General features: G+C 33.6%; 1 protein-coding gene across 1 annotated transcript in view; it reads right to left on the reverse strand.

Annotated features, from left to right (window-relative positions):
• HFM1 (helicase for meiosis 1) overlaps nt 1-22,678 on the reverse strand; it is a 38,182-nt gene that overhangs the window by 6,221 nt on the left and 9,283 nt on the right. The window contains exons 8-31 of the mRNA XM_056356426.1: nt 22,306-22,438; nt 19,923-20,074; nt 19,494-19,571; nt 19,194-19,355; nt 18,550-18,750; nt 18,378-18,466; nt 17,484-17,527; nt 17,298-17,399; nt 15,085-15,230; nt 13,506-13,600; nt 12,560-12,693; nt 11,588-11,635; nt 10,967-11,047; nt 10,273-10,364; nt 9,486-9,592; nt 9,346-9,393; nt 9,038-9,135; nt 8,822-8,953; nt 5,892-5,977; nt 4,809-4,892; nt 3,627-3,784; nt 2,823-2,926; nt 663-758; nt 117-235 (exon numbers count right to left, since the gene is read on the reverse strand). Of these exons, the coding sequence (XP_056212401.1) occupies nt 117-235; nt 663-758; nt 2,823-2,926; nt 3,627-3,784; nt 4,809-4,892; nt 5,892-5,977; nt 8,822-8,953; nt 9,038-9,135; nt 9,346-9,393; nt 9,486-9,592; nt 10,273-10,364; nt 10,967-11,047; nt 11,588-11,635; nt 12,560-12,693; nt 13,506-13,600; nt 15,085-15,230; nt 17,298-17,399; nt 17,484-17,527; nt 18,378-18,466; nt 18,550-18,750; nt 19,194-19,355; nt 19,494-19,571; nt 19,923-20,074; nt 22,306-22,438 (2,589 nt within the window). The remainder of the gene's footprint in view (nt 1-116; nt 236-662; nt 759-2,822; nt 2,927-3,626; nt 3,785-4,808; nt 4,893-5,891; nt 5,978-8,821; nt 8,954-9,037; nt 9,136-9,345; nt 9,394-9,485; nt 9,593-10,272; nt 10,365-10,966; nt 11,048-11,587; nt 11,636-12,559; nt 12,694-13,505; nt 13,601-15,084; nt 15,231-17,297; nt 17,400-17,483; nt 17,528-18,377; nt 18,467-18,549; nt 18,751-19,193; nt 19,356-19,493; nt 19,572-19,922; nt 20,075-22,305; nt 22,439-22,678) is intronic.

The following is a 22,678-nucleotide window of genomic DNA, read 5'->3' on the forward strand; positions in this document are numbered from 1 at the left end:
AAAAGACAAACTTGGATGTTCATATTTAGTTATATAACTATCTCTGCAAACAATGTGTACAAATACATAACAGATTAAAATAAGTCTATTCAACGGCTGACTGTACTCAAACGAACCTTTAACCGTTTTACTGGGGGTACAGATGAAATTGAGTTTCTGCTCCTTAAATCAGCTAGGTACAAAGAAAACTTTGAATCTCCGTTTGTCTCAGACTTTTGAGGTACTCCAGTTTTACCTGAGAAATGGAATTAAAATAATCTTCAGTTTAGCTTAGAAAGGATAAATCCTAAATCTTTCCAGATCAATGGAAACTTTGCCATCAAGCTTAGTATCTTCTATTCAAAGATCCTAAAAGATTTAACACACTAATTAAAAGATTTAATGCACAAATTTTTATATAAAAGTGTAACATTTGCTCTTTGACATTGATCTTAAATCATATGCTAGAGGTTCTGAAAAATATTATTGATCATTTTAGTGCCCATAAAAGTGTTTTTGAAAAAGCTTTTTATTACTGCTTTTATGACTGTATCGTAGCAACAATGCAGGCCAGACTCTCTGGCTTACATTGCTTCTGTTAATGTAGCTACTGGTGTAAATTAAGCTATTCTAAATTATATTCGTCTAAAAGTAATAGAAATAGTAGATTTAATGAAACTCACAGCAGTCATGTCCACATGCATCTTTATTTTTACAGCGATGGTTGCATTCTCTGTTTCCATATTTCTTGTAAGTAATCCCTTGTTTAGATCTGTCTCCTAGATAAGCATAATACATAAATGCTCACTTTTTATTTCATGTGTATTGTTGAGGGAGTACTTCATGCAGTAAAAGATGGGCTAGAAGTAATCTGGGTCACTAGAATTTTGTTGCCTTCAACAAAACTTTGGGCTGCTCAAACAATGTAATTTGAAAGAAATTAATCAATGCTATTGAAAAAGAGGCACTATGACATGCTCAAATTCAAACAGTAATATTAGATACCAAACATCCACAATTTTTCTTAATTTCAAATTCATCAAAGAACTGCACTGCAGTACTTGACAAGCGGAAGCAGCATCATCGTATTTATTATACTTGAGATAAAACCAGTATGGATAAATAAAGACCTAGCTCTCTACTGAAAGCAAAATTCAATTTTCTGTTGACTTTGTTATTAACCAGATGTTCTGATCTGATCATTTACCTGAATCTACTTTTGCTGCTGGCAGACTTTGTGGTGAACCACAATACATATCAAGTGAAGACTCAGCTTTCAGTTTTTGATTTGTAATCACTTTACTTCCCACTTTTTCTGGTGTTAAGTAAAAGGCTTTATATGCTTGCTGTATATCAAGGCCAACTTTGAAAAAAGACAAACATATTTAGAATTGCTACTAACTGTTTCTAAACTACTGATTACCTTCAGTTTTTTTAAAGAGTTTAAGAAAGTATAACTGTTATTAAAAGATCATGGAAATTTGTTAAGATAATGTAGCATTGAAAGCACACTATCATATGAACAGATTCTTTATGACAGAGATTAATGAATCCAAACATTCAGAATTAAAGACATGGTTACCAGATGAGTAATAAAATTAGGCCCTCGAACACAATTTTTCTGTATTGTTTTAAAACTACATTTATCTATGGTTTTGCACTGTTGATGTAATTTTAACTTTAAAATTGTACTACAGTCTGTGTTAAAAGAGTATCACCAGCTCTGCACAGGCAAAGTTGAGTATGTTGATAGTTCTTTTGAAGCTGGATGCTAATAATGGTTCTAGTTCTAATTAAGATTCATATCAGGCTATAAGAGACCATTTGTAAAATAGTATTTTTGTCTTTTATTAGGCAAATATTGCTGGAAAACCACACAGGCTTTTTAAAAATGAGAGATTTCCTTCAAGTTTGAAACAGATTTTAAAATAAGTAGAGACTAAGGAGACCTGCTTTTAATCTAACTTCACTGTTACAATTTCAGAGAAATTAACTGTTGTTTTGAGTTTCAATGAACTCAGTACAACATGTAGACAGCTAAGTAGTAATAAAAGGACTATTTTTTCTTCATCTTTATTTGGTTAGAAAAACTCCTTTTTCCTGAGCCACAAGTTTAGCCATAGGAATACAGATTATTCCAGACTTGATTATTGCAATAGTCTTAATATTCAATGTTTATCATGAAAGCAGCAAATACACTTCAGTTAATCTAGCACACAGCAATCTTCTTTAAATTCTGTCATCATGCCCCACCTGTAATACAGCCAGTCTATTTTCAAATTGTATTTCAAAGTTCTGTGTTTCAAGGTCACCACTGTCTCTCCTCATCTGCTGCTATAGTTCCAATTCAATGGAAATTGACACTGAGGGGACCAATGTTTAAATCTACACATGTTAAGGCACAAAATTTTCCATTGTAGAAATTTCTTGCTAGTAGTAGAGATGAATCCATATCTAATACTTTTTTATCGCAGTGCAAAACCTAACCATTCACAAAGACAGCTCTTCCCAGCATAAATAACCTATCAATAGGTTATCACTACTGAAAGTTAATTCAACTTGAAGGTGAAGGGCAAAAGAAAATTCTAATCTGCATCAACAAAGAAAGATACTATCTCCTAGTAGCAGTTTTGATGTTTCCCAGTTCATTAATATGCTAGTAAATGAAACAGATGCAATTAGGACTTCTAGATAATACTCAAGTCAGTAAAAAAACATGTAATATAGTTTTGTTTCCAGATCAGTTAATTTTATTATATTTTCATCCTGATATAGTCTTCTAACAATTTATTCAAAATTTTACTGCATTTGTTTTAAAATTATAAGCATACCCATCAACCTACCATAATCAGAACTAATTAAATTTATACTAATGTCCTCTGATTTAAGAGCTCTTTTCACTTCAATTTTCTTTGTCCAATTTCCAGTTTTCAGCAGCACAGAATCCCTGTAATGTATCAGTAAAGTTTTGTTAGACACAGACAATGAACACAAGACTGTATGCTACGGCACCTGTAACCAAGTGAAAGAGCTTTTATTTGGTTTTAGTTCTTGTTTGATAAGTGGCCTAAGAATAACCTTCCAATAATATATGATTTATGGCCATCAGAGAGCCAGGATCCTGCAGATCAGTTTCAGTTCTGCCAAGAGTGCCAGACTTTGGCCAGAACTCACGTAAAGGTCACACAGTTGGAAAAGATTTTGTTTCTCCTTTCCTGTTTGCTCAAAGAGTATCTTAGCCAACTGGAGAATTTAATTCCATCTCTGAGTGAAAAAAAAAATTGACAATATGATATAGTTAAAGAAATATAGCCAATAAGAGTAAGTAGCAACTTGAGAATCTATCTTTTTAACAGGTATTTTACTTGTTCTGCATTTATGTGGAAATTATTATGACTTCTATAATATGACATCAGTGTTGTACAAAGATGTACACTCTACTGACAAGCACACTGGCATGTTTTGCAGGTGTCTGAATCTTGTGCAGCATTTTAAATGACAACAGTGACTAGAAAATACTATAGGATAAAGAATAATTTTGTACCATTTGTCATCAGTAGAAATTATTGCAAAAACTGCAAGTCACAGAAAGGATTAAAAGTCAATACCCTTAAGAAATGTGAGGCAAAAAACCTGATCATACATACATAATTTTCTGATTAAAAATGACTCGGTTGTCAGCATCTCCTATGACCAACGTAACATAATGAAAGTCTGTTGCGGTTCTCTTTGTCTGTAGCTGCTCATAGTTTGTTAATTTGACAGTTACTAAGATTTCAGCCAATGTATCACTGTATTTTGGAAGCTAGGAAAAAATTATACAGAAGATGACATAACTAATAAAATATGCAAAGTAAAATATACGCCCTTCCATAAATTCCTAACTGTTGATACAAGCACAAAAGCTCAATTCAATTTCAATCTGTGATACAATTTTTGTTATTACTGTATAGTAGTGTCTCAGAAAAACTTGTCCATAACTGAATATCCTACATTTGAAAAAGTATTGAAAATAAAAGGCATTCTACATTAAGCCTTTGGAAAAATCATCCTCTGTTAAATGCAAAGAAAACGATGTAAGAAGAGAACAAGGTATATTTTGGCATCCCAACATTCCTCTGTAAGACATTTATAATTGTTAAAACTTTCTTCTGAGAATAACTTTAGAGATCTAAAATAGATATATATTGTGCTATAACACAATTTCACACATTTAATGAGTTTTTAACTTCAAAGGTGTCTTTATTTATACAAACTTCATGAGACACTTTAAGGCTATTTTTCAGATTTTGCATTTCAGAGAGGTACGGTGGGTATGTGACCTGTTTAAAGACAAAATGCATACCTGAACCTCAAAGCTCCTGATTGCATATGGAATTGCACCCTTCTTTTCAAAGGGCACCAGCTAGGTTAATGTCATAATTTACTGTTTCTCTATATTCCTAAGTGTGATGTAGAAGATAAACATGACTTCATGCTTCTTCAGTAAGTTTTATATGGACGTTTTTCTGTCCCTAGTATTTGTTTATATTCAAGATAGACCAGACCTCTTAGACTCACATACAAAGCTAGAATGTGGAATATACTGGTTTACATCTGTAACATAAACCGCTATTAATGAGAGACACACTATTGTGTTATAGGAAATGTCTATTCCAAGGCTCTCCTTCAGTGTTTAGAAGTTTGGTTATACACACTAAGGTGGAAGGAGGCAACAAATATTGTGTGATCTTCTATCAGTGAAGGCTCAAAATTTCTTATAGTTAGTATTTGCTCTTTCATTTCATAATATCAGCATAAAAACATAAAATAAATAAAAAAACATTTACCTGTTCAATGTCCAGTTCATATTTTGGAAGGTGCAAAACAGATTCTTTTATCTGGTTTCCAAAAGGAGGATGTCTGTTTAAAATCTGCAAAGATTTATTTTTGTTTCTGAAACATCCAGCTGATCAGAGATGCCAACAGAAATGTAAATCTAAGGAACCAAAGCCATTGTACTAATGATACTATCAACAAAAGCCCTTATCACTCCTGGTTCTTTACTGTTAGAGATGTCCAGAACAGCAACATAACCAAAAGAAAATTCCAATACTTTTTCATATTGCTACCACTTCTGTTCAGGTAACGGCCACCGAACTATCCAATGACCTCAAAACCTGACTACTCAAGTTTTATATGAGGTGGCTTTTCCATGTTGCCCTAGCTTCAATCAAAACTAACAAAAATAAAATTAATGACAGGAAAAATGCAAAAGGAGGCAGAAAACAGAAATCAAATTCCTAAAGCCAAAACAGAGAAACCCAAGTAAAATCAGTTTCCTTTAGAAATCCACTATATCTTCCAGAACACAGGAAAAAGTTTCCTCAGAAAAGGAACCAAGAGCCAAAGATTTTATCCTGGGGTAAAAGCTAACTTCCCTAAAATAAGAAGTGCATTATAGATGATTCAGAAGAATTTTATTCTATTACTATCTGTAACTAAAACTAGCAATAATGGAAATTCAGGATTGTTATCATTAACATACATTAAGAGAAACTATAAATACATATTGCCTTTTTAATTTTTTTCTAAGTCCTAAAAGGGAAATGCATATTGCCCTTTGTTTCAAAGCATGTTAATGATGAAATTCTACATACTTAAGCAACTGCTTTCCAAAACCAGCCAAATCAGTGAAATCATCCACATAAAATTTGCTAGAACAAAACATCACACACATTTTCAAGGAAAAATAGCAGTAGCCACATACTTTTTTAAATTTACTAGTATAAATGAATAAATGACTTAAACCACTCAATTTTGCTGACAATCATATAGCAGACCTATATTAACAATGCTGCTTTTACTGGTAACACTATTAATAATCAATATTTTCCTTACTAAATAGTATATTATATTATATAATAGATTACCAATTCAAGTTCCCTCGCATTTATGTCTTCTATTTTCTTAAATGATGTCAGCCCAGCGTTTACCATAATGTTTGACAGTGATACACCTGTGAAAAATTTAAGTTTTTTATGCTTTTAAATGACAATCACTAACCTCAAATTATTCTCAACTGCATTATAACAGGTAAAACCAAAGCAGAAATCATTCTGCAGTATGTTTGTCCCAGACTTCTGCAAAGCAAATCACTAAATTTCTGTTCAGTTGATGAAATATTTAATATTATTTAATTTCACTTATCCATTAGCAAAGAGAAAAAGAAATGCAATACAAATCAAACATGAAAACATTTGGTATTTCAATACTGAAAATTTTTAGTTACATTTTCTAGAGTAAAACAGATTTTAGATCACTTTCTACAAAAGTCAAGAAACGTGTTCTGCATATACATGATGGAAAAATCAAGTTACACAACATTCAGAATTTTTTTCCCTACCTAAGAAACTGTAAGTATGTTCAAGTCACAAGGATCTCAATGTGTTGTGAGCAAGCTAATAGTGAAATTCCCTCAAAAAATATTTATTATAATTTTCTAGGAGTCTGCAGATTTAGCAAAAAATTTTCCTATGCCCTATCTGCCACAAAAGTAGACTGGCAGAGAATTCCACATACAATCTTATTCCTCTTCATGATTCCCAGTTCTTTCAAACTTCCAGTGAGACTTTGTCATCACAGCGTATGAAAGGGTGTTTCCCTTAACTGGAACTACAGACTACTACAATAACTGCAAAAATTGTAGACAAAAGACAGTACCAATACTCATGTGGATTCTTCATACATAATTATGTAGAAACAGTAAAACAGATCTGAAAATTAAGTGGAAAACCTCTCAAAAGACTCATGGGTTGCTTCTTGGAAGACACTAAAGCAATCTTACTCATTCCAACTCATGAATTAATAATTTAGAGAAACAGATGATCTTTTGTCCTTTTATGTATATTTGAACATCTTTTGGGGTTGACTTAGGAAAAGCACCTTCTGCCATCACCCCTCTCCTTTGCAAAAGCTCTGCAAACAATCTGAAGACTGAAGATTCTCACATACTACTTCCACAGCTACTCTAGTTAAGGTTGGTGCCTTGTTTCTTTGTAAGTGAAACTGCAGACTGGTTCTTTTGCCATAATTCCTAAAATGGCAGAAGGGTTTCCACCAAGTGAAGACAATATGAATAAGATTTTTTTTCCCTTTGTCTTTATCTATTTCTGAACAAGAAAAAAACAGAGGTGGAAATCAAACTGAAAAAGTAGTAAAGGTGGTAAAATCCTGTACAGCAACTGATCATTATCCTGTGTGCCAGAATAAGAAATGACAATCAAGCATATCATACAGCAACAAGAGGAAGCATCATTACTGGACAAGAGTAAAAAATTGAGATAGTTGTAGAAATGCAGTAAGAATTCAACTGAATCCTCAATCTCAGTTAAGGACAAATGTCAGTTAAAGAACAGTCAATCTTATAAAGGAAATACTGATCACTAAAGGCTTTTTTTTAAAAAAATTAAAAAACCAACATACTGAGATAAAAGTTTAAAAAATTGGGACTTCTGAATACATTACATGGTATCAGTAAATTTCTGTGAGCTTAAACAATTCACTTAACTTCACAAAGACATAGAATAGGCTTAGCAGCCATAGCATCACGGAGGTCAAGAAGAGGCATCAGTGCAACATGTGATTCAGGAAAAGAGAGTGAACTGCCAGCAGACAGTTCAAAAGAAGTCTGTGGGTGGAACAAATGGAACTTTTAAAGTTAGTAATTCTTTGTAATATATGCTGCAAAAGCAACAACAGCATAAGAAAAAAAAATAAAAAAAGAGATGTGTATCTATAGCACTTCCATTAGTGAAAAATTAAACCTGACTTTATTCTATTGAATATAACATACAGGAAACGATTTGTCTATACTGCAAATGCCATGTCTATCTCACTTATCCTAACCCCCTAGAAATGCTGAAAATAAAGTAGATCCCTCAGCTGACCGTGTGCACGCTGGCACAGATCCAGCAGTGGAAATGGGTTCCCACCACACTGTACTGTGCTGTGCACAAGCTAACAAGCCCTGTCCCTTGCTCTGAATCCACATGAATGAAGCAATACAGCTTCTGAGCTGAGCTGGCAAGGCTGTAATGTACTGCACCATATGGATCCTCTGGTTTAGGTATTCTCAAACTTTCAGACCTCTGTATTATAAAGTTCCATACAGAGCAGATGTGTCTTTAAAGAAATACAGAGAACATTGCAGTGAATTCTGAAAGCATGAAGGTATGATCAGACCAGACATCAAAGCAGGAAGCTATACTCTTATCTCAAACAAGTATAACTACATTTTTGGAATACAGAGGACTCCAAAATTTCTCAACTTCTTTTCAAGTAATTATGACAAGTCTGTATTTCCAGCTAGAAGTTCATTCAGTAACAGGATACAGTAAAAGGAAGATGATAATTAGAAACTTGTGATCCTCGTCTATAACAACTCCATGCACAGTAAATTTATTTCTATTTCATGATTCCTATCCACGTCAATGCAAGTTAAAGAGCTTTCATAGATATGAGTAACAGGACCTACAGTGACAGCTGTTTGGAAAGGAAGGCATAGCCTAGTCAGAGACGTGCAATCACACAAATGTGGAATATGCTCAAGATACTGAGATGAACATTACGAAAAAAGAACAACTGTGAAATACTTTGAAAGCCTGAAGAAAATTACTAAATTGATTACTTTTATCTTTTATCAGGACAGACTACTCTGATAACTGTGGTACTTCACTGTGGCAAATGCATAATTAGGAAACCCATTTAATTATGGAAGCAGACATCCCAGAAATTACTAGGCTAGTTATGAGTTTTGATTCTCTATCAGATTACACCTTTCTAATTTCTGACTAGTACCTACCGATTTTTTCCAATTGTTTAGACACATGAAGTGAATTTTCCCACAGTTTGCACCTGAAACACTTTGCTAAAATCACAGAGTTTAATAAAGCAGAAAAGTTGTCCTTACATGATGCCAAAAAGTCAGATAACCCTGTAAAAATAAGGTTGACTTGTATTAATCAAATAAAATGTAGCTTGTTATTATAAGAACAAAAAGTATTAAATTTTACCATACATCGAGTAACTCTTAAGCCATTTCTAAATATTCTGCCAGTATCTTGTGTCAAAGTAAAGTCTTGAATGGGAATACATCCTAGCTGAGCCTGAATAAGACTGAAAAAAAATTTTTTTTGGTATACAAGCCATACTGTGAGAAAAGTATAATAACATAAAAGCTTCTACTGGAAAACAAAATAAAATTCTGAATAGAAACAATGAAATACAAGGTCTGATCTATAAAACAGTACAAATTTTAGCAGGGACTCCAACAGCCATAAAATGACAGCTTTTCAATAAAAAGTAACAACACAATCTAATACTTACCAGTTTATTTTCATTTCTCTTGTTTTTATCTTCCCCACCAATGGAAACCTATACACAAAAATATACATATTTTCTGCTATTCATTTTATTTATAGCTAAAAAGATACTTTCCTTTTTCAATGTATTTATTTTTTTTATACCTGATAGTTATTTTGTCCTTGTCCTTATTCAAAGTGTTCAGTATTTTCTTTTCATTTATTCTTAACTTGACATCCAGAAATTCTGTGCATTTGGAGATCATTGTAATCTGTAACAATTTAACTTTTTTATTAATTGTTTTTCTTTGCCACTTTTTCTTCCACTTCCAACTTTTTTTTTTTTTTTAAATCAACCACACTGCTAACACTTCATGGCGTACAAGACAAATATAAATTGTTTTTACTATCTGTTATGTATTGCACTTTCTTCATACTTCAGCAACAAAGATAGCCATAGGAGAACAGGCATTCCTTTTTTTCATGGCCAATCTGTTCTACCATGGTATTTGTTTGAAAAAAAAAAAAGTCTTTTCTGACTTAACAGTGGCAGTAACAACCTGTTATCTGACAGAGGAAAATTACTTAAAACATAAAGACAATAACATTCCTTTAAAAGTAAAATCTGCTCTCCATGTAGCTGGTTTTTGCAATAAGAAATAACTACTGAACCACAAACCAGTAGTTTTTAATACATAGACAAAACAGCTTCAGTAACTTTACATCTTTATAAGCAAGGTTAGTGAGGGGAGAAAGAGTTGGAAATGAAAAGATCTGAAAGTACAAAGCCTCAAAAATACTCCATGTGACATTTAATTAGATGTATTCTCCAAAACTTTATATAAACAAAGCCTGAGCTCTTTAAAGGAAATAAGAACTTCTGCTTCTTATCTTTGAATATGTTCAAAATCAATTGAACATATGTAAATTTTCTTGAAAAAGTTAACATTACCAATTCATTTAATGTCTCTGTTCCTTTCATTGTGAAAAATTGTTTCACTGTATCAAATGCAATATAATACCAGGCCATTAATCTTCCAGTCTCTGTAAAAGAAGAATATAACTTAAAAAAAAATATGCCAAGTATTTTTTTTAAGTCGCAAAATCAAATTAATTTTCTTATTACAGGGCTCTATGAGATTTACCACCACTGACTCAGCACGTTATTGCCCCCAGCTGTCTGATGGATAAGACTAACCCCATCATAGAGTGCCAGAAAGAAACATGCATCAGTTACAGTTTTCTCCAATAGAGATAAATTCATACGAATATGCCAGGCTGAACTGTGGTTGCTGAGAAGCCAACCACCTCTAGCAGAGGATTGTAGGGAAAAGGAGTTAGTGATAAAATGTGTCCTTCATTGCCCTGTGTCACATCCAATGATCCTGTGGTAACATTCTGTAATTTTCTCCTAAACCACAACAAAATTTCCAGCAACAAGAGAAGATCTATTCATGGATCAATATTAAACAAATGAACTTCCATGAATTGTTAAAGAAACTTGCTCATATATTCTAGTCAAACAGTCTCTCAGATTCTACTCTCTACTATATGTGTGTACTCCTGTTAATGTATACTCCTATGACCCTTTGTAGTTCACTACTACCTCAACGTCACTTCTGAAAATTAGTTCATTTAAGTGTTACCTGTTGGTTTGAAATTATTTGCTTCATCCATCCTGATCAAATCAAAAGATGACAAATCATTTAAGTTCTTCAAACACAGTTCTGTCAACAATTTGACAACATATGCATTTTTAGTACAAACAAAAAAACCTTATCAATGTACAAGTCAGAAACATCACCATCAGATTGCAATGAATGTATACCCAAGTAATTCCAGTGAACTGAAGCAAGAGTTTAAGAATGTGATCCTACTTCTATTAAAGTTGGAGGTTAACTTCTGCCTTGAAAAGTATAGGTTTTTGCAAGTATAGTAACAGAAATTAATGAAAGCAAACGAAATCAATCAAAGGAAAATTAGGAAGAATGACAAGCATCACAATTAAAGTGCTCTGCTCCCTATTTCTAAGTATGTATATGGCAATGAGGTAGATAAAGGCATTTAATTTTTTTCCTCTATACAAGGAAAAGTTTTCCACCAGTCAAAATGTATTGATAGTGTTTCAAAACTATTAATAATTAAATAAAATCAACAGCACAACATAGTAAATTACATTTGTTCTGTGAATGGATCTATTGAAATTAATGGGTGAACCTGCCCTAAACCATAACATTTTATTGAAAAAAAGCTTAAAAGCCACTTACCTTGTAATTTTGCTTCAATTCCAATTTTATCCAAACCAGATGAAAAACCTTCATGAAAAGATGAAAGGCTTTTTAACCTAATACAATGACATACTTCCTCCTCAATATCATTACCCATCAAAACTGATCTGCTGATTTTCTGGGAGCCAGACAGATACCCCAAAGGCAAAAATTTGTAAGGATTTATTACATTGGGAACAAGTCAAAATCCTTACATAATGTAAGTATCTATGTATCAGTGAGTGACTGTTAGAACTGATGTGCAAAGGTAAAAGCTGCAGATATTCCCCTATGTAAAATATCAGAGTCCTAAAAGTTGCACAAATATCAGTGAGCAACTTCACATGTAGAGTTTTCCTATTTTAGAACATAGGAAGCCACCTAAAATGATGTAACATCCATTCAAGTACTAGATGTCCTATGTTCCAGTCCCATCTACAAATCCTTAAAAAAAAAGTCTCCAGCAAGCGACCAATGACTTCATAATCGGGTGCAGAGCAAGTAGCCAGGAACCAAGTTATGGTCAGGGTTGGGGACTGAAAGGCTGTTCTGGGTAAGACAAACTGAAGACACCAGCATTAAGATTATTGAATATTTGTTTTAGAAAAACTATGAAATATTAGACAATTTTTTTTTCTTAGCAGCAGATTACGTATTCATGCTGAAAAGTACAGTATGGCTTGATACTGCATTAATACATGGTCCAGTGTACTAAGATCAAAAGAAATAAATCATTATGAAGCTGTAAATGGCTTCTTCATAGTTTTTAAATATTATACTATGCTGAAACTCCTATTACTTATATTAAAGCAACTGAAACGGTTGCTCCTAAAAATGTTACAGGCCATATCACACGTCTTGTTTTCAACTCCTTACAAAACAATAGACCATAAGAAAATGAAAGAAATAATATGGATCTAACACAACCCAGTATTGTAATTTAGATCAATTAAAAAGAAAAAAACAACAAACCATAATAAGCTGGATTTTTTAAGGATCTAATGTACAAGAATGTTGATCGTATCCATTTCAAAGCTACAGTGACATCTGTGACAGTATGTAGCACTATTTCTGCATTTAAGTGCTCAACAAGATGCTTGTGCAAACTAAGAAAAAAAAAAAAGGTAAATATATTTACCTATCAGTAGGACAAGAAGTGCTAAAACTACTGTTTGGGAAAAAAACAAATCAAAACAAACCCCTCCCCCTTCACCCAAAATCACAACAATTTTTATTTTTTAATGATTTTTTTTACTGTCAACTTTAATCAGTGAAATCATTAGAAAACAGTAAAGAATATGTAAATAATCAACAATGTAATTTGTTTATTATGGCTTAAGGTGCAGCAAGCAAAACCAAAAAAACCTGTCTACTGCGAAGTTTCACAATTATTTCAAAAACAAAGCTACCTACATTTAAAAGTTACAGCACAATGTTGATATCTTAAATATATTTGAAAAATTAAACCTTAACAAAATTGCATGAGCAAAATTTTCTGGTTAACCATTTAATGTACTAACTTTCCTACATATTTCTCTCGATATTCTGTTCACATGAAGTGAATTCTGTATTCTGGTATTTTCAGGATTCTATCATCTGAAAATTCAGAGATACAATCTGGGTTCAATTCTTGATTTTTGTCTTCACAATATATACTATTTCAGTTTCTTCAGTTCTCTAGCAGGAATCTACAACTTTTTTTTTGTTTCTTTTTTGTTTGTTCTGTTTAAGATGTTCTAAAGATGTTTTTAGCTGATAAACCAGTGGTTGTTAACTTCTGAAGAGCTTGATTTGATTTTCTTTAAATTTCTTTTAAACAGACCAAAAAAACCCCCAAAATCACCTGAAAAAACCACATTCTGTAGAAACTATGAAACATTGCTAACTTCTATATAGTGTTACAAAAATGTTTTGTTACCTGCTCTCTATTATATCAGCACCATTTAACATCTGTATATACTTCTCCCTTGTACTCCAGCGAGTCATAATAACTGCTGTAGCTGTAGTGTCAAACTGAAAATTAAAACCACAAACAAAAATTGCTCTCTAGCTCTTACCAAAAAAATTGCAGTTGAATATGCATCACTTATCTGTTGGAACCATTAAAACTGTTTTCTTAAAATCCTTGTTGAAATGGCTGTTGAATGCCAAGGCCTCTCTAACTTAATTGCAAGTTCTAATTCATTTGGGCAGCAAGCAGGATCCGTGATTCCTGCCACTGCTGGCAGACAGGACAGTGCACCAGCCTATATGTGCTAATAATGCACATAGAGACATATTGAGAAATAGCACAAATCTGAACTGTTATTGACCTCTTTACAAGATCCACAGCTAAGGAAAGGATTCCTAAGCACAACTACAGAAAATAATTTACTGACATGAATTCTCTTTACTAATCCCCAAACATTAGAAAGTCTTGAAAGAACAGTCAAGCCTTTTATAATAAATTTTTATAATCTTCATCATCTACTCTCAAGTCACCTCACTTTGGTTTTTTTTTTTGTAATGGAAAAAATAGTTAGACTGATTTATTGGTTTTCGTACAAGAAGTTTCCTGACTTTTGCATTTTTTAAGATCAGATTAGTGTATGTAATACTGAAAGGCACATCTTGGTAATTGCAGTTCTTGACTCAGTAAGTTAAAGTGGCTTAGGATTCTGAGTCACAACTTTTAAAATCTTTCTGAATTACAGTTTCTAGCAAAAAAACCCAAATCAGTTAAGGAGGTTACAAATATTGAATTTCTGCACTACTTTAGATCTTAGGTCAAGATAAAATACTGTCATATACGCAAGACACCACAGTGGCTAACATAAGCAGCCTCTGGAGACAGATGTTAAGTAAGCTATCTCCCATATTAGGCTTTATCTGCATATCTAAAAATTAGAAGACTTTAAAGTGTTAAGATTTAACATAAATTATTTGGAGACTTTAAAGAGGTATCATTAAAATAGCCATTTTTAAATCCCCCTCTTCCTTTTTACAAGCAAATAAATGTCTAAAGCCTTGTTAATACATAGCATTCTTGGCATCAGCAACCTCATGTGGAAGCACAATGAATTATAGTTTTTTGGAGATAGTATTTCTGACCCTCCCCCTCTACTCCACTTCTAACTTAGAAGTTATTTGTTCTGATGTTATGAGGACAAAAGCACATAGCTCTCTATACTATTCAATATCCCAGAATTTTTATCATGCAGTTTATAAGTTGTGTGCCAACTTCCTACTTTTTCTCTAATCCACATTCATTATGTATGCCAAATGTAAACTTTAGATCTTTTTCCACAGCAAAGCAAAGAAGTACTTTTTAATGGACAATACAAAAGCAAACATTTCTTTGTCAATCAAGAGGTTACCCAGAAGTCATTTAACTATTAATTACAACCCTTTAAAAAAATCAAATACCGCAGTAAAATTGTTGGTGTAGTTTCTTTGCCAATAATAGTTTCTACTGATCTGCCTATAGATAGTGTCAATATAATATAGCATTAACTTACTTGAGGCCTTCCTGCTCTTCCAATCATTTGCAGAATATCAGTTTCACTGTACTCTTGGAACACTCCTCCAACATAATGCATTGTGGATTTTATAACCACCAGATGTGCAGGTAGATTGACTCCCATAGCTAAGGTGCTAGTAGTAACTACATTAGATTAAAGTATATCGATTGCAAGATGAACACCATCAAAATGTCTGGCAGACACTAAATAAGTAGCAAATAAGTGACTAACTCTTGATTCCCAAAAGCTCTTATTTTCTAGTGAAGTCAGTGGGTGTTCTGCACCACAAAGAATTAGATGTAGATTACAGACATACATTTGCATTATAATTCCTGTGTATCTGATTGATCACCAGTATTCATTTATTATCAAGTGTTATTTAACAAATTACATGCCAGATATTTTTATTTAAACATTCCTTAACATTTGGATATTAACCAGAATCCAATCCGTCTTCAATTTAACAGACACACACTGAGAACCATTATTCATGTTTCTTCATGGATAGATATTTGAATATAGCCATGACTTCATCTTGCTTTGTAGTGATCAATACCTTTAAGATAGATTTACTTATTTATTTTTTAAGTCATCCATTGTTTATATCCATGGTACCAAACTAGAATCACCACCAATACTGTCACAATACCTTACCAATGCATACTCTCACATGGAAAACACCAGTCAAATTTGTGGCAAATTATCTCACACTCATGTTTTCTAATTTACTTTCTCTAAGGAATATATGGGGTGGCAGGAATTGAACATGGAAAGCCAGCTATAAAAGCCAACTATTCCACTAGGAAAACAAAATATTAATGATTTTCCAGTTCTTTTTTGAAATGAAAGGGTAACTGAAATAAGTAACCATAGGTACATCAGGAAAGAAGAATCCAACCTAAACTAAAGGCATATCCACACCATTTTCTGAGAATATTACTGTTTTTCATATTGTGATGGTATGCAAAACGGGAAATTTGTCAAAGCAAAATGATCTAACCATAAAAATGTTGCGAAGAAAGGTTACTTACGAGCACAATCAGAGCTTCAGTCCATATGTATACACATACACACACAGTGGGTATACATACACTGTATTTCAAGACCAAAGAATTTTCCCCCTTTGCAGTATCTGTGAAAGGTGTGTTAAAACCCTACCCCCATCATACTCACAGACCTAGAAAGTGGAATATGCCCCATAGTCTTTTATTCCCCCCTCAGCTGTAGAATTCTAGCGTGTAATTCTAGTATCTCAGATGATTCTGAAATATTCATACAAACTATAAATTTCAAAGGACTTAAGTACCAATAAGCAACTTTGTATTCTTTCAGTGGTAGTTCATATGTATGTTCACATTGTGTTCAGCTGTGGCACAGGGTCTCAAAGTTATTTTTGCAAAGAACCACAGTCTCCCGAGATTTCAGAAAAGGCACTGCAGTTGGCAAAGCTGTTCACAGTGCACCATGCAGCCAAAGTACAGTAGATTGCAGGGATGCACAGACTTTTTAATACCACGGACCCTGTGAGTCTAGCAAGGTTACCAGAACACAGTAAGGGTATCTACCTTAAGTTTTCACAGTGAGCCACAACCACTATACAGGAAAGACAAAAAATCCATTAATCTTTCAGTGCTGTACACGAATCACACAAACAATTCTCCCCATAGGGTCTGAATCTTTTTACAGAAAAAGAAAGCCTGGATGAGATGAGCCCATTATGTCTCAGACACTTTCTCATTTCAGGTAACACAAAATGAAATACTTCTTAGGAACCTCCCCATCAGTCAAAACACCTTGCATGGGAGTTTGAAAATAATATTCCACCCATCTAAGAAGCCCTGCTGCAAAGCACACAAACAAAGAAAACGTCACGTGAACTCTGAGGAAAGACACACTAGAAGAGTTCCACCTCAACAGGATGGCTCAGAGGTATGAAAAGGAAATGGATGTGGCCAGACCTGTACAGACATATGAGGGATTATGACCTCCACATATGCTGAAAAGAAGTTCTATGGTCTTTAGTAATAGTGTGTAAGTACACTCACAGGGTAAAAGTGCATGTGAAACACAAACACATCTTCATCTGGATTTCACAAAGTAATTCCAAAGGTTAAACAAACTATAGAATCATAGAATATTACCACTTTGAAACTGCAGTCTTTTCAGCATATGTCAACAACATTCTAACTTTCAAAGTTGAATTTACTTACAAAGTACTGGTAAGTCTCCTACAGTAAAAGCTCCTTCAATTATTTTTCTGTCAGATATCTCCATACCCGCATGATGATAAGCCACACCATACATTAAAAGATCTGATAACGAAATAATTACATTCATCACTTGACTAGGTTTACTCAAGCATGTATTCACTCACAGAGCAGAGATGTTATATTTACCTCTCAGTCTGGAATCTTTCAATGCATTTGCAGACTTCTGTAATCTGTGCAACACAAAAAAACCCCAAAACTTCAAAATCACAAAACAGATTCACTAATGTAAGTGGAATATAAAAAAATGCAAGTATGTTTTTAAAATGCGAAAACAAAGCTTCATGGGAAACTAGATACACAATTACCTCAGGAAAGATTGTAAGATGCATGCCTTGACATGTACATTTTTTACACACTTTCCCATCGTTCTACTGTATTTGTGATTTTTAAGGATGTTCTTAGTTTTCAACTATGTGTTAGACTATCAAAAGGACATAGTTGTAAAATAATTTTAAAAATATATATTCTTTGGATATTTTCAACCATCACCTTTCCCATCTTCACAAAGGGAACAAACTGACTCTCTGGGGTAGCTGTTGCAGCCTTTCCAGCCCAGTCATCTTTCCATGTCAGGACCTAAAATCTAGACAGGTTGTTCACATAAGGCAAAGACTGTGTTTGAGGTCCAAAATCAGGAAATAGCTTCTGCAGCTGCCATGACTGGGCAACCCTGAAGTAAATTATAATTAACATGGGTTAGGGCTGTATTTATTAAAGGTATCTGATAATGCAAAGACTTCTAATGGCTTAACTTAAAACACTAGTAAGACCACATCCAATTCAACTACTCATATGCTTAATCTTTACACTATAAGGCCTTATAGGACCATAGGAATAAACATTTGTATGTTTAGAAAGCAGCTTTTAGAAACAACTTATGCTTGTGAAAAGTACCCTAAAAATCTGAGAAGTAAATAAAGCTTCTCAAAAGCAGAACCAGTTTACCAAAAAGAATGTTAACTATGATGATGACTTTGTTGCAGACACTCCTCTGCTAGAACAACTTGGATGTAAAAATACCTTTGTTTCTGTTCTGTACTCAGTAGAAATTTAGCATCTTTTGCAAGAACAGAAGCGGCCTGCTGTACTCCTTTTCTTGTGGCACAAAACTGTAAGAAAAGATTTTATTTTTTTTAATCAACACTCTTAAGAAAGAAAGAACTTCAAATGTGATTAAAAAAAGCTGTGGTACCACAAGTGCTGGTTTTTGTTCCGAGTAGGCTTGTATAATACTAGCTATCTTGTAGTTAAGAGTTAAGTCAAATTTGAATTCTGTCTGATTGTCACTGCAAGGAAAGCCAAGAACAATTTTGCGTAGCTTCACTGGTCGTTGATCCTCATCTATTTTCAGACATACAGCAGGCATCTTGGTATCTGAAAGCCATTCTGCAATCTTTAAAAAAGAAGAAATGGAATAGAAATGACAATTTTCTGCTTTTAATCATGCTCTGTTCTAACTGCATCACAAAATAATAAGTTAGCTTTTGTCACATGTAAACTATTAACATATTTGACATTGCTTTTATCATTAAAATCACAGGTGAAGTTCTGCTTTCTACAGGACCAATATCATTCAGACTGAAATCTCAAGTCTGTTGTGATTTGTACTTTGAGACAAATACCACAGACAGAAGTCTAAAACTGAATCATGTCCACACTTGGTTGATAGCTCCATATGGTTGTAGGTCCTTTGTTATATGAACATCAACCTCACAGCCGTCTCCAGCTGACAGCTTAAAAATGCCAATTTTGTTATCAACCTAAATTTGTAACTCCAGGTAAATTGTATAAAATACAACTACATTGATTAAAATACAGTTAAAATGTAACTCTTACATCTTCAGCGTTTGGGATTGTTGCAGAAACTGCTACAAATCTCAAGGGAGGAATAGTGTCATGTTTCTCTATAAGATGACAAAGAGAAGACTGAAGAGTCTTCATCCGACTGACTACAACTTCTAACGTTGCACCACGACTTTCATCCTTTATAACGTGCACCTATTAGGAATTTTAAAAGATTTGCTAAATATTTCTCCAGTTACAATCTATACATGTGTTAAATGAATGTTATATTTTTTAAGTTTCCTTTTATCTTCAAGAACAAAACCTGTACGTATAAAATATTAATTTTCTTACCTCATCAATGAGAAACAGTCGTACAAGCTGGACTATAGAGTTGTCTCTCCATCTTCTAGTCATGCTATCCCATTTTTCCTGGGAGAAAAACCACCACAATAAAACAACAGAAAGCGAAAGATATTTTAAAGGCCAACATATGCCAGAAGTACGGAACAAGCAGACATGCCTAAACTTTAATAAAACTTTAAGCAAAATAAGTTAAATTAATTCAAGCCAATGCCATGTATGTTTCATCTGGCACATTGTTATATTACCAACTGTTCTTTATGTGGCCTAATAGTATGCATAGCAGTGTGCAGGCAAGCATAGCGATCATAAAATTACTACTTATTAGCAAAAAAAGGAGCAGTCCTAGTAGCATACAATTAGCAGACTGCTAATGTCTGCTTATTCTAGGTTTCTGTAAGAATTGTGATTGAAACCTACAGGTGTAGTGATAATAATGTGAGCGTGATGTATTTCAAATAAATCATCCATCATTGTATCTCCTGTTATTTCCTTGCAGCTGAGTCCTATAGGTCCAAATTTTTCTTTCCAATCATCAAAACGCTGACTGCATAGAGCTTTTATTGGAGCCACTAAAAATACAAAAAACAGAGTTATATCAGGTAAACCAAATCTTCAACTGTTTTGCTAAAGATGCTAACTGCATACATTTTTAAGATGTCTGCCTGGATTTAATTTCCCTAATTTTCAGCTTTGCACCCCAAAGCATAAAATTTGTAACAGATATTATCATCCTTATTATCCTATTCCACGTGCACAGATCCATGTTGAGCTTTGGGTCCCTGTTCTTCCCTATCAGCAATCAGAAGCAGAACCCTTTAATTGGGGTTATTTATGCCCTCTCTTAATCCTGATTTTTTCCTCAATCCCACATGGAAACAATCATTCAGCTATCAAAGGTTTTCTCACGGACAGAATAAACGACAGGAAATACATCTTTTCTAATGGAATATCATACCTTTTTCCAGTTCTGAATTATTTGAGCACTCTGTATTCAGAGAAAAAAGGGTTATAAATGAAAAACCATCCACATGCAGGAAACAGAATGCCAGAAGAAATAAAAATCTATCTAAACCAAATGTATAGTTAAGTGTAGTCAGGGTCATAACAAGCAGCGAACAGCAGGTAGCAGCTAATGCAGCAGGTAGCATTTCTGATGCTGGTCCTCATAAACAGACTCCCAAAACAATCTGTTTCTTATTTTTTTTTCCTCCCTGAGGATATATACTATACTTTTGCAGATGGAGGTTGATTCCTAGAAATCAGAAGTAATTCTTTACAAAGACTGATAGTAGCAACACATGTAAGTCTATATTGGATAGGTAATCTATGAGGAGAATGCAGTGATTCAAGTGAAAGAAGTGATCTACACATGATCCAAAAGCAGTACTAATAAAATAGATCTTGACAGTGATTACATTCTAGACTAGTTAGAGCCACTGGAATACAAACCATTTCTGCATATCAGCTGACAAGTGATCTGTAAGATGAAGGGTTTTAAAGAACCAGTTTCTATTTCTGGAAGAGGTATAAAAATCTCATAAGCGTATCAGTGGCCTATAAAGCAGGGGAAATCACTGCTCCAGAAAACTGATTAAGCTACCAGCAAGTAACTCACAAAATTGCAAAAGTAATTATCTTTTGCTATGCAAGAATGCAAGAAGCTAGTGGTTGCTCCCAGAACTTGTCACCAATCCTTAGCTTCTGTTAAAGCTATGGGAAACAACTCTGATGTACACTACTACTGCAAACTAATTCACATACATTGGACCACTGATAAATCAGATACCAGATCACACTCCAACAGTACATAATCTGACTGACACCTCTGTTCTGACATGCAGAAAACTGACATGTCTCCTCCATCGCTGTTGAACCTGGAAAAGTCAGCAGATCTAATAACTGCTTCCTGACTGAACGTTTCAACCAGCCAATTTGTATCAATTCTACCAATGCAAACAAAAACATTACAGTACACTGAAATGCTCCACCTCAATCCACTGACATAGAAATTATTATACATGCCTGTTCATAAAAATCTGTTTACAATATACAGTAAACGCTAAATCAACACTAGCTTTATTGTAAGAATTTGAACACTTTGGAATTAAAAAATAGAAAAAATAATTAGGCTGAAACTTTTGTATATGTAAAGATCAATCATTAATAGTAAGACTGACAAATAAATCACAGCATGAATTAATAAAAACTGGGAAAAAATTTAATCTGATTTACATGATATGAACTCATTTCTCCAAGAAGGAAAGAAAAAGTGTAATTGTTGTGACTATCTTCAAGTATTTTCATTAGTACCTATACAGATCAATTAAACTTACAAAGATCACAGTTCTGTTGCCTCTGAACTAGTAGACAGAATGTAACAGCATAAAACTACCAGGTTAGTGGAAAATTTGATCCTCATGTCAGAGCAACAGATAGGCATGCAAAAGATACTGCAAGATTTCTGGCACTGCCACTAAGAATTTGTTTTAGTTTCCTTTGCTTTCTTCTTCCTTTTCATGTCTTCTTAGAGGACAAGCTCTTGACAAGATTTTTAAAATTTTTACTTGTATAGGTAATGCTGAACACTCAATTACACAGTGCTGTTAAATACCAAACATAGTTACAATGGTATCATGAATAAACAAACCCTAAAAGAAACAACTTCTAAAAGAATGAGGTAGGTCACAATTTCTTAACATATTTAATTTCAATATTATTAAATCACTCATTCCAGATCTCCATATTTACAGAATATTTTATACTGCTGTCACCAAAATGTTTGAAGTTGCATAATACTTACTGTAAACAACTTTAATGTTAAACCAAGGCAGTGGGGCTCCCATGAGTAATCTGGTAATAGCTAGCTCAAACATTACAGTTTTTCCAGAGCCAGTCGGAGCACAAATCACAAAATTCCTATCTGTATAAAGAAGCTAGGAAAGAATTGCAAAGTAGTAAATATAACACTGCTATCCATTGTACCTATTCATATATTCCAAAAGCGTTATCTAGAGGAAAACAACACAAGGAAATTACTATTACATTGATGTAAGTAATTATCTAAAAATTTTTGTATTGCATGTGAACTTTTAAGTTACAGCAAGAGAAAGAATATCCTCTGCTACACATCTGCCACAGAAATGTAAATGAGAGAATGTACATCTAAAGTTATT

This window comes from Falco biarmicus, chromosome 11 (assembly GCF_023638135.1).
Source record: "Falco biarmicus isolate bFalBia1 chromosome 11, bFalBia1.pri, whole genome shotgun sequence".
NCBI lineage: Eukaryota > Metazoa > Chordata > Aves > Falconiformes > Falconidae > Falco > Falco biarmicus.